The sequence below is a fragment of the Vanellus vanellus genome (genome assembly GCF_965231255.1).
Source record: "Vanellus vanellus genome assembly, chromosome: 24".
Lineage (NCBI taxonomy): Eukaryota > Metazoa > Chordata > Aves > Charadriiformes > Charadriidae > Vanellus > Vanellus vanellus.
In genome coordinates this window covers 1,350,801-1,362,356 of record NC_138929.1, presented here as the reverse complement: position 1 = coordinate 1,362,356, position 11,556 = coordinate 1,350,801, and the positions used below count along the sequence as shown (strand labels likewise).

Sequence of the window (11,556 nt, the reverse complement as noted above, 5' to 3'; positions counted from 1 at the left end):
GCAAGCCGCGCGGTGAGAGGGGGATCGTCGGCCGCTCCAAGCAAGCGGCATCTTGGCCTCCGCGTCCCCATCTGCGGCGAGGGAGGGGTGCCCAGCGGCCCACCTGCCCGCGCTCTGGTCGAGATCTTCTCACGCATGCCCGGCTCTCCAGCAGAAACACCTTCTTTGTTTGTTGTTTGTAACTCGATGACCTTTTGTACCTAATTTCAGATGTCAAGGCGATGTTTTAAAAGCAGAAATCCCCTATGTTTTAAGTGTACCTGTTTCTCTGCCTTAAGGCTGAAATGTATCATTAACATATCGGTCGCATGACTCGAGTCCTGGACCTTACAACACTGTGATGGGTTTTTGGTTTTGTTTATTTGGATTCCTGTCCCTTAGGAGTGCACATTTGTAACCAGCATTGTATCGGCACGCAGATGAGAATACGTTTTAGAAAGCAGCAGGCTCTCTTGTCTCTCTTTCCTCGGGCTGAGACCTGCAGGGACAGCGTGTGTTTCCCAGGGAGCACCGACGTCCCTTCCACTGCCCTGCTGGAAAGCTCTGCTATGTGCTGGGAGCTGCTCTCCCCTCTCCAGGAACTCCTGGTGGGACTGAAGAGCGGCTCCTCCATGGCCAGCACCAGCTGCCCTCGCACCGGCGTCCCCGGGGAGCAGCCACAGCCAGTCCCCAGGCCGAGCTCTGCCCCGGCAGCGGGGGCTCAGTGCAGAAGTGAGCTCTCCTCTCCTCTCCTCTCCTCTCCTCTCCTCTCCTCTCCTCTCCTCTCCTCTCCTCTCCTCTCCTCTCCTCTCCTCTCCTCTCCTCTCCTCGGGAAGGAACAAGTGGTGTGTAGGTGGTGTGGGCGCTGCCGCCCGCGCGCTTCTGTGCTGCCGCTGCCTCCCTCTGCCTCGGCACCGCTGCCAGAGCCGCCTCCTGGCCTACAGCCCGGCTTCCCATGGCACACGGTGGGGGGGTGGGTGGCACATACCCCACTCCTGCACCCTCCTGGCACACTCCCCACATCTCAGGGGTGCTGAGGGAGCTCCACTGTGGGGTCTGCCCTCCTGCAGCCGGCCCCAGGCTGGGCAGGGGTGGCTCGGGGCTGGGGGAAGGACAGAGATGCTGCGGTGCAGGGTGGGTGGATGGGGACCCCAACTGCCCCCCTTCTCACCTTGCCCCAGCCCCTTTCCTCCCTCCCCTGCAGCTCTCCCCGGCTCCTGCCCTCACAGCCGGGTCCCAGAGCCGGTCGGGCAGCAGAGGCGGGAGCCACCGATCTCCTGCCCTTTCCCTCGCCAGCACCCCCAGCCTCAGTTTCCCTCCCTGGCAGAGCGCTCAGTGCTGAGCACGATCCAGGGGCCACCTCGGACCACAGCGGAGACCCTGCGGAGAAGCTGTGGGGTGAGAAGCCCCTCGACGGGGGGCTCTCCCCTTCCCCGAATGCCGAGATCCCCTCTCCCAGCGCTGCAGCCGGGAAGTGGGTTAAGGCGCTGGCTCGGGGAGGGATTTTTCCCTCGGTGTAATTTTTTCCTCCTACACAAGGTCTGTTTTGAGCAGTGCCTGGAGGCTTCGCACCCCCCGCTCGGCTGCCGGGGCGGGAGAACGCAACGCGGCTGCAAATGGAGGCGCGGGCTTTGGGAGGGAAGTGCCTTGCTCTAGATCCCAGCTCGTTAGGAGAAATAACAGCAAATTAATTAAGCTAATAGCTTGCTCTGCACCGGCAGTGCCCCTTTCCATGCCGAGCCAGGGGGAGAGGAGCTGGGCTGAGCCCATGGGCCCGGATCTGGGGCGCGTTTCCCGGAGGCGAGCGCGGCCCTCAGCACAGCACGATGCTCCGGGTTCCTGGCACCTGCGTGGCCCGGCTGTAGCCCCGCTGCCACCGGCGAGCATGACCTCTCCATGCCTCAGTTTCCCCTCCTGCCTCCTCCAGCCTCTGCTCTTGGAAGCCCTGCTCCATGCAGCTGCAGCCCGGGCAGCGGGCAACACTTGCACCCGGGGCCGGGCACCCTTGATGGCCACCCCTGGCAGAGGGGATGGAGCCACTTGGACGGGTGGGAGTGTTTTGAGGTCTTGGGTGGGATGTTGGGGGTCTGAGCGCTCCAGCCCAGCGGGGCGGGTGGAGGTGCCATGGGGCGGAGGAGGGCTGTGCCATCCCACCAGGCCCCGGTGCAGATGGGGATGGGGATGTGGGGACACGTTTTGATGTTTTCCCACGGCCGCCGGGATGGAGTTGCCAAGCAACTGCTGGGGGGAGGCGAAGCGGGAACAAAGCGGGAGCCACTGGGACCCCCATCCCTCAATCCCCCCCGGGACTCCCATCCCTCCATCCCCCCAAATCCCCTGGGACTGCCTGCCCGGGCATGGCGGGGGCTACGGGGTCACCCACCCTGTGCCCCCTTGTCCCACCCCGGGGCTGTCATCGCAGGGCCATAGGTTTGTGGGGTCGGGGGCTGCGGGCAGGGCGGGTGCCGGGCACCCAGCGGGTGGGGGGCACAGCGGCTCTGCCCCGGGCGGGCGCCACCTCCCACCCTGCCCTGCCCCGGCGCCTGCCCCGGCCTGCCAGCCCGGCAGGGCCTGTTCCCCGCCTGGCAGGCAGCACGGAGGGGGGGGAAAGGGGGGGCAGGCAGCTGCCCCAACCTGCCCATCCCTGCCCGCGGGGCGGCCCAGGCCCCGGGGGGTGCCCATGCCGGGGTGGGGGGTCCTGCACCCACCCCCGGCCCTTTCCCACGCTGTGAAGGGGTGCAGACAGCGGGGCTGGGGGGGGGTTCGGGGGGGGGGGGGGCAGGAGTGGGGCACCCCGTGCCTGGGGATGTGTCCTCCGCAGAGGGGATGCCATGGCGGGGGGACGGGGGGACACAGTCCTGGGTGCCCCAGGGTCGCCAAGGTGTGGGGCTGGTGCAGGGGGGCACGGGGGGGGGGGGGGGGGAGAGCGTCGGGGTGTGACACGGGTGTGACAGCACGTGGGGGGGTGGTGTGAGACGGTGTCCCTCGTTCCGGGGGTGCGATGGTGTCGCCGGTGTGACAGCGGGGTGGGGGGTGCGGGCTGTCCCCCCCCCCGCCAGGCTGTATGGCGGCGGGGGGGGGGTGCGGGGGCTCTGCCAGTGTGTCCCCTGTGTGTGACTGACGCCGTGTGGCCGCGTCCCCCCGGTGTGACGGTTCTGTGGGGGTGTGTGTGTGGGTGCGTGTGTACGGGGGTGTGCAACGCATCACCTGTGCGGGGCTGCGGGGGGGGACCGCGTCCCGCTGCGTTGCCGCCGCCGGGGCGGCTGCATCCCGGTGTCACCGCATCCCCGAGACGGGTCGGCTCCCGGTGCCGGTGCGGCGGGGGGGGGGCGGAGGGGGGGCAGGTGCCGGCGGCGGGGCCGGGGGCGGCGGCGGGGCGGGGCGGCGGGGCGGGCGCTGGCGGCGGCGCGGCGGGGCGCAGCGCGGGGCGGGCGGGGAGCGGCGCCGGGGCCCGAGCCCGACCGGGAGCCGAGCGGAGCCGCCCCGCCACCCGCCGCCCATGGCCCCCTGAGCCCCCCCCCGCCGCCGCCGCCGCCGCCGCCGCCAGCCCGGGCGGCCATGAAGCCGCTGGAGAAGTTGCTGAAGAAACCGGGCTCGCACCTGCCCGCCCGCCCCGCCGCCGCCCCGGCAACGGCAGCGGGGCAGGGATCGGTACCGGCACCGCGGCGGCAGAGCCTGTCGCGCCCGCCCGCCTCCCCCGAGGAACCGGCGGGGCCGGCGGGGCCGCGGCCGGGGGGAGAGGGCCGCTGGTTGGAGCTGCGGCCGCCCGAGGCGCCGCTCCGCTCCCCGGAGGAACCGTCCCCGGGCGGCGACCGGGACCGCGACCGGGACCCGCCGAGCCCGGAGCCGCCGCCCGCCGCCCGCTGCTGCTGCGGCTGCGCCCCCGCCGCGCCCGCGCCCCCCGAGCGGCTCCTCACCGCGCTGCTGGAGCGGCTGCCGGCGGGCGGCGCGCACGGCCGCGGCTGCGGAGCAGGTACCGCGGGGCGGGGGGGGCACGGGGGGCACGGCGGCTGCGGGACCCCCCCGGGAGCGCGGCCGGGGCCGGGGATGGGGATTGGGGGGGCACCGGCGGGAGAGGCTGCGGGGGTGCGCGGAGCGGGGGAGCGCGGGGGCCGCCGGGGGGGCGGTGCGCTGGGGGATGCTGAGATGGAGGGGGGGGTGGGATGCGGCAACGGGCGGCGCTGGGGGGGCGGGGGTGTGTGATGGGCGCCCGACTGCTGTCTTGGGGATGCGGGGATGGATGATGCCGAGGGAGGTGGTGATGATGCCGGGGGGGATGCCGGGGGGGGAACGGATGCCGGGGGGAGGGGGGATGCCGGGGTGGGGGACACCGGGTGCCCGGCGAGGCGGGTGGCACCGCACAGGGCGCAGGCGGGTGACAAGGTCAGGCTGGGTCCCCGCCAGGTCAGGGTGGGCAGAGGCGTTGCGGGGTGGGCGGGGGTCCCACGGGGCGTCGCGGGGGCTCGGCGGCAGCACCGGGCCCGGCGGAGGCCGAGGTTGGCGGGCACCGACTGCCACCGCGCCGCGCAGAGCCCGCAGCCTCCTGGTTAATCTTTAACATTTTTCTGGTGCTAAAATTAGCCGTGATGGGAGCTGCAGCGGGTGGGGGGGGGGGTGGGCAGACACCCCTTCCCTGTGCCCCGCTGCCATCCCGCCGCGGCTCCCCGTGCCGGGGTGGTTTTGGGTGCGCGGAGCTGGGTGGGAGCCAGGCTGGGCGCAGGCGGGCTGGGAGCGCTCCCACGCCACGGGGGTCCTGCTCCGGCCGACCCCGCTCGGCTGCCGCGGTGGGGGGGTGTCCTGGGGGGGGCGGTGGGACACTCCAACCCACCCCCGGCTCCCCACTCCAGGGACAGCCGGGGCCGGGGTGGGGCTCAGCCCCCGACACGAGGGAGACTTTCGGGTAGGAGCGAGACGGGACTGGCAGCGCCAGGCCCTGCCTGCACCAACACGCTGCCGGGCCCAGCCCTGTGGTGCCCGGGCTGGCGGGGAGCAGGGGGGGCAGGATCCGGTGTGGGGGTCCAGGGGCTCCCACCAGCCACGCTGTCCCGGTGTGGGGAAGCCATCGCTGCGCCCGCTCGTGGTCCCTGCGGCTCTGGGGGACGGTGTGGGTGCTGCAGGGGGATGGGGAAACTGAGGCAGGGCTGGAGGAGACTGCACCCTGCACGCTGCAGGGACGGGGAGGGGGTGTGTTTGGCTCCTTCTGCCCCCCAGGCAGAGCCCGGGAGGGGGCTGCACCCGGGGCAGGTGGGGTGGGGCAGCTGGGGGCCGTGTACCTGCCCTGGGGGTGCCCCCACGCTGCCGGTGCCCCTGCCCGCCCCGGCACGGGTGCGGGATGCTGGACGTTGGGCACTGGCCCTGCAGCACTGGGGGGGCTGGTGGGTCCAGCCTGTGCCCCAGACTGCGGTGTCCCGCTTTCGGCGGCAGCTCATCCCCCGTGGGCGCCGTGCCCCGGCACAGTGGTGCCAGGGGAGCCTCAGCCCCGGCTTGGCACAGATCCGTGGCCGGGTTAACGGGCTGGTGCCCAGGGGGCGGCTGGGGGTTTGCTCGGCACGGGGACAGGTCCTCGGGCCTTGAAAGGGCCCAGTGGGGGCACTGGGGTCCCACCGCAGCATCCCTGGGGCACGCGGGCACAGCCCCTGGGGCACCCATCTGCCCGGGGACCCCCTCCGGTCCTGGGGTCGAGGGTTGCTCCGGGGCTGGGCGAGGGAGCGGTGCCTCATCCAAAGGTCGCGGTGTTGGCACTGCCGGACGGGCACCACCACCAGTACCGGCCCCTTGGCTCACCCGGCCGTGATGTGCCAAAACCCACCCCCCCAGGGCCGGTGCTGCCTGTCCCGGCCCAAAGAGCCCGACTGTGGGCACCGGCCCCACCGGCACCACGTGCCCTGAGCGCGGCTGCCCAAATAGTTGTCGCTGCCACCTGTCCTCGCTGCCTGCCTCAGTTTCCCCGTTGCCCTGAGCCCTGTCCCAGTTTGCCCATAGCCGGGCTCTCGCCGGGGCTGGCAGTCGTGCCGGGGTGTTGTGGGTCAGGTCCTGCCCTGCCGGCACCTCTTCCCCCCCGCCGCGCTTCTCCCGGGACCCGGCTGCCCCGTGGGGCTGGGAGCGGGTCTGTGAGACAGCGCTGGGTGCGGGGGGGCCCCGGCGTGGGGCTCGGTGATTCTGGGCATCACCTCGGGAATTAACATCCCTCCCCTGGACTGCCTGCTCTGCCGCCTGTGGGGGCTCTGGGGGTGTCAGGGGGGGGCTGTGCGGGGTGGGGTGCCCACGCCTGCCCCCCGTCTCCCCCAGAGTCGCTGCTGGACGACATAGTGCTCACGCACTCGCTCTTCCTGCCCACCGAGCGCTTCCTGCAGCAGCTGCACCAGCAATATCCTTGGGGGGCACTGGGGGGACGTGGGGGGGGTGGGGAGGGCGTCGGGGTGCGACGAGGGTGGGCACGAGGGTGCAGTGAGGAGGGGTCCAAGGTTGGGCATGGGGAGGACATGAGGGGGGGCACAAGGGTGGCCGTGGGGTCGCAGGGAGGAGGGCAGCAGGGTGCCATGGGGGGGGGACACACATGGGAGCAGCCAGGAAGGAGTTGGGGTGCCACGAGGGTGGGCGTGTGGGTGCAGGGGGGCGGGCAGGGCTTTGGGCACAAGGTGGGCAGCGGGATGCTGCCGGGGTGGGGATGGAGATGCTCACAAGGGGCGCCCCGGGCGCAGCGGGTGCCCGCAGGCCGGGGTCCCTCCTTGCCGTGGCGCTTCCTTGACGGTGCCACCTTCGTGCTGGCGGCGGGCAGCCCCCCGCCGCGCTGGGAGGAGGGGGCCGGGCTGCGGCGCAAGCGGGCAGTGCTGGCCGTGCTCCTGCATTTCCTCGAGACCTACAAGGGGCTGCTGCAGGAGGAGGAGAGCGCCGGGAAGGTGATCAAGGTGGGTGCCCACCCTGCAGCCCCCCGCAGCCCCCCACAGCCCCCCGCCCTGAGCCCCTCTCGCCCCCCCAGGAGCTCTACCTGCTCATCATGAAGGACACGTCCCTCTACCACGACCTGGAGGATGAGATCCTCAAACTGCACCAGCTGGTGGAGACCGTGGAGCTCAAGTGAGTGGGGGGGACGGGGGTCCCGGGGGGGGTGGGGGTCCCCAGAGCGGTTCAGGGGGTCCTGGGGGGTCGGGGCGTTCCTGGAAGGGACAAGGAGTTGTGGTCCCTGGGGATGCCCAGGAGCTGCGGGGGTCGTGAGCTCGTCAGTAGCCCTTCGGTAACGAGCAAGGAGTTGGGTGGGGGCTCTGGCAGAGCACCCTGGCAGGGCTGGGGGTGCAGCGCCCGAGGGTGCCGGTCGTGCCGGGGGCCCTGCCTGACCCCGCGCCGGTGCCGCAGGGTGGCCGACGAGACGCCCCCCCCGAACAAGCAGGTGAAGCCGCTGTTCAGGCACTTCCGCCGCATCGACTCGTGCCTGCAGACGCGGGTGGCTTTCCGGGGCTCCGACGAGAGTGAGTGACCGCGGCCGGGTGCCGGGGTGGGTGCTGGGTGACAGGGTCCCCTCCCTGGCCCGCTGCTGCCTGCAAGGGGCCATGCCTGCTCCGTGCCTCAGTTTCCCCACTCGGGGCTCCAGAGCACCCCAGGGGAGCTGCAGGGGGTCCGGCATGGTCCTGACGCCCCCCCCCCCGGCTTCTCCCCAGTTTTCTGCCGCGTGTACATGCCCGACCACTCGTACGTCACCATCCGCAGCCGCCTCTCGGCCTCGGTGCAGGACATCCTGACCTCCGTCACCGAGAAGCTGCAGTACTCGGAGGAGCAGAGCGCCCGCGAGGACGCCCTCATCCTCGTCACCATGGCCTCGTCCGGAGGTGCCCGCGGGGCCGGGGGGGGGGTTTGCGGGCAGGGGTGGGGGTCTGGGCAGCGCTGACCCCCTGCCCGCAACTCTGCCCGCAGAGAAAGCGGTGCTGCAGCCCAGCGAGGAGTGCGTCTTCACCACCCTGGGCATCAACAGCCACCTCTTCGCCTGCACCAGGGACACCTTCGACTCCCTGGTGAGCACCGCGCCGTGCCGGGGACCCCCCCGCCTGCCCGGCCCCGGGGCCGCGGTGAACCCCTGGGCACACGAGGGGGTCCCTCCTGCGGGAGGTCCAGCACCCCCTCTCCCCCCGAGCATCCTCATCCCCCCCCGTCCCCCCGCAGGTGCCACTGCCCGAGGAGATCCAGGTGGTCCCGGGGGATACGGAGATCCACCGCGTGGAGCCGGAGGAGATCGCCAACCACCTCACCGCCTTCCACTGGGAACTCTTCCGCTGCATCCACGAGGTTGGGGGGTGGCTGAGGGGCTGGGGGGGGGGATGCTGTGCCATGGCAGGGGGGCCCTGACCATGTGCGTGTGTCCCCCTGCCCCCCGGCAGCTGGAATTCGTGGACTACGTGTTCCACGGGGAGCGGGGCCGGCGGGAAACGGCCAACCTGGAGCTGCTGCTGCAGCGGTGCAGCGAAGTGCAGCACTGGGTGGGCACCGAGCTGCTGCTCTGCGAGTCGCTGGGCAAGCGCGCCCACCTCCTCAAAAAGCTCATCAAGATCGCCGCCATGTGAGTGCGGGGCCAGGGGTGCGGAGGCAGAGGCGGGGGGGGTCCCCAGCCCACCCCTCACCCTCTTCCCCTCCCCTGACCCCCCCCAGATGCAAGCAGAACCAGGACATGCTCTCCTTCTACGCCATCATCATCGGGCTCAACAACGCCGCCATCAGCCGCCTGCGCCTCACCTGGGAGGTAAGGGGCTGTGGGGTGCCCTGGACCACCCCCCCGGCTGCTCTTGTGCCCCCCCCCGGTGCTCATGGCCCCCCCTGGGCTTGTCTTGCAGAAGCTCCCGGGCAAATTCAAGAACCTGTTTCGGAAGTTCGAGAATCTGACGGTGAGAGGTGCCGGGGCACCCCGTGGCTGTTGGGGGAGCCCCTGTGCCCCCCCCCCCCCCTCCTCCCCTGGGCATATTTGGCGAGCGAGTGGGCAGGGGACGTTCCCACATGGTTCTGGGGTGTCCTTGCCCCCCCAGACCACCGGTGATGAGCACAGCCCTGTGCCCGTGGCAGGGGGGTCCAGGGCAGGCTGGACAAGGTGCTGTCACCCATGGCCCATGGGGAGCCGCCCCCCCAGCCCTGACCCCCCCCGTCCCCCCCCAGGACCCCTGCAGGAACCACAAGACCTACCGAGAGGTGCTGGCCAAGATGAAACCCCCCCTCATCCCCTTTGTGCCGCTCATCCTCAAAGGTGAGGGGGGGCACGGGGGCTGCCCGCACCCCACATGGGCTGGGGTCCCGCTGCTGCCCCACGGGGCCCCCCCTCACCCCCTGCTCGCCCCCCAGATCTGACCTTCCTGCACGAAGGCAGCAAGACCCTCCTGGATGGGCTGGTCAACGTGGAGAAACTGGTGGGTGCCCCTCGCTGGGGGGGACGTGGCCGAGGGACCCCCAGGGTGAAGCCAGGAAAGGGGGACCCCATGGAGGGGCTGTGACCCTCCAGTCCCTGCAGTGGGTTGGGGGGGGCTGGGGGGGTGCAGGGTCCCAGGGGTGCTTCCTGGGGGGGGTCTCTGGTGGTGGAGATGCCTCAGGGTGAGCAATAGGGTCCTGGATGGGGGATGGTCCCCAGGGTGCTGGGGGCAGGTGGTCCCCAGGGGGGCCGGGGGCTGATGGGGGGCTGCTCTCTGCCCCAGCACTGCATCGCTGAGAAAGTGAGAACCATCCGAAAGTACCGGAGCCGCCCACTCTGTGAGTATGGGGGCGTGAGGTGGTGTCTGGGACCCCCACAGGCACGGCCGGGCGGGGGTGAGGGGCCAGCGCTGCGGGAGGGGGCTGACCCCGTGGGAGGGGGGTGTGCAGGGCCCCACCACCCCCGGTGCTGGCCTTGTGGGACCGGGGGGAGATGTGTCAGGACCCGCATCCCCACATCTTTTCATCCCCACATCTTTTCATCCCCACATCTTTTCATCCCCACATCTTTTCATCCCCACATCTTTTCATCCCCACATCCCCCTTCCTGCATCCCTGCCTCTCCGTATCCCTGCCTCCCCATCCCTGCATCCCATCCCCCTCCTGCATCTGCATCCCCATACCCACGTCCCCACATCTACATCCCCATACCCTTCCTTCATCCCTACGGCCCCATCCCTGCATCCCCATCCCTGTATACCCACATCTCTGCATCCCCATCCCTGTCTCCCTGGCCCTGCATCCCCACATCCCTGCATCCCTGTCTCCCCATCCCTGTATCCCTGTGTCCCTGCATCTGCGCCCCTGCATCCTCATCCCTGTCTCCCTGCATGCCTGTATCCCTGCATCCCCATCCCTGTCTCCCTGTCCCTGTGTTCCTACATCCCTGTCTCCCTGCATCTGTGTCCCTATGCCCCCACATCCCCATCCCTGTCTTCCTGTCTCCCCGTGTCCCTATCCCTGTATCCCCGCATCCCTACATCCCTATCCCTGTATCTCTGCATCCCTTCTCTCCCCATCCCTGCATCCCCATCCCTACATCCCCATCCCCTTCCTTCATCCCCGCATCCCCATCCCCACATCCCCATCCCCTTCCTTCATCCCCGCATCCCCATCTCCCTGTGTCCCCATCCCTGTATCACCCATCCCCATCCCCGTCCCCCCCCCACCCCATCATCCCCATCCCCGTCCCCATGGCCGCGTCCCCGTCCGGGGGCTGCCGCTCCCCCCAGGCCTGGAGCTGGAGGCGTCCCCGGGGCGGCTGCAGACCAAGGCCTACGTGCGGCAGCTGCGGGTCATCGACAACCAGAACCTTCTCTTCGAGCTCTCCTACAAGCTGGAGCCCGGCGGCCAGTGAGGCCCGGGGGGGCCCCCGCCGCGGGGACCCCCCTCGCCCGCCCCGGGGGGGCCCGGCCCCCCCCAGCACTGACGCACTTTGCCCCGGGGCCCCGGCGGGGCGGGGGGGGGGCGCAGTGGGGCACTGCCCCCCACTCTTGGCACTGGGGGGGTTGGTGGGTGAAAGGGGGGGGGGGTACGGGTTTGGGGACCCCCGGTGCAGCCCCCCCGCCCATTCCCCCCGGCCCCCCACTGCCGCCCCGCCCCTCCCCCTGGCTGGGATGGGGGGACCCCCCGGGTGGCCCATCCCCCCCCCCCCCTCTATTTTTGTACGTGCCCCCCTCCCCTCCCCCCCCCCCCCGCCCCGCCCCCCCCCCCCCAGACGTGTATATTTTGTACCGAACCACCGTCCGGAATTGTACATTTATTTTTTAAGAAAAAGGAGGAAAAAAGGAAAAAAAAAAAAATAAAATTAAAGCCCCGGGGGGGGCGGGGGGCGCGGAGCCCTAGTAAAAGGCTGTCCCGGCGCGTGATGTCATGCTGGCGAGTGACGTCATAACCGTGCTGCTGGGTGAGGTCATGCCGGGAGCAGCGGGGACCGGAGGGTCACGGACTCTCTCCCCCCCCTGCCCCGGGGCGATCCGTTACCGAATCGTCCCCCCGGGGGGGGCGGGACGTACCCTCGACCTTCCCAATATGGCGACGGCGCGGAGCCACACGGGGCGACCTTCCCGGCATGGCGGCGATAGGGTTCCGTCCGGCCCCAATATGGCGGCCGCCAGTTCCGCCCGACCTTCTCAA

General features: G+C 70.7%; 1 protein-coding gene across 1 annotated transcript; it reads left to right on the top strand.

Moving 5' to 3' along the window:
* Positions 1-3,537: 3,537 nt before the first annotated feature.
* RAPGEFL1 (Rap guanine nucleotide exchange factor like 1) lies at positions 3,538-10,777 on the top strand (the record flags this gene model as incomplete). Its single annotated transcript, XM_082494964.1, has 15 exons — positions 3,538-3,952; positions 6,268-6,346; positions 6,737-6,887; positions 6,959-7,056; positions 7,333-7,445; positions 7,635-7,802; positions 7,888-7,985; positions 8,134-8,256; positions 8,349-8,527; positions 8,617-8,707; positions 8,799-8,849; positions 9,115-9,202; positions 9,298-9,362; positions 9,645-9,699; positions 10,653-10,777. The coding sequence occupies 15 exons, from the start codon at positions 3,538-3,540 to the stop codon at positions 10,775-10,777; spliced, it is 1,899 nt and encodes a 632-aa protein (XP_082351090.1).
* Between the last annotated feature and the right edge of the window lie 779 nt (positions 10,778-11,556).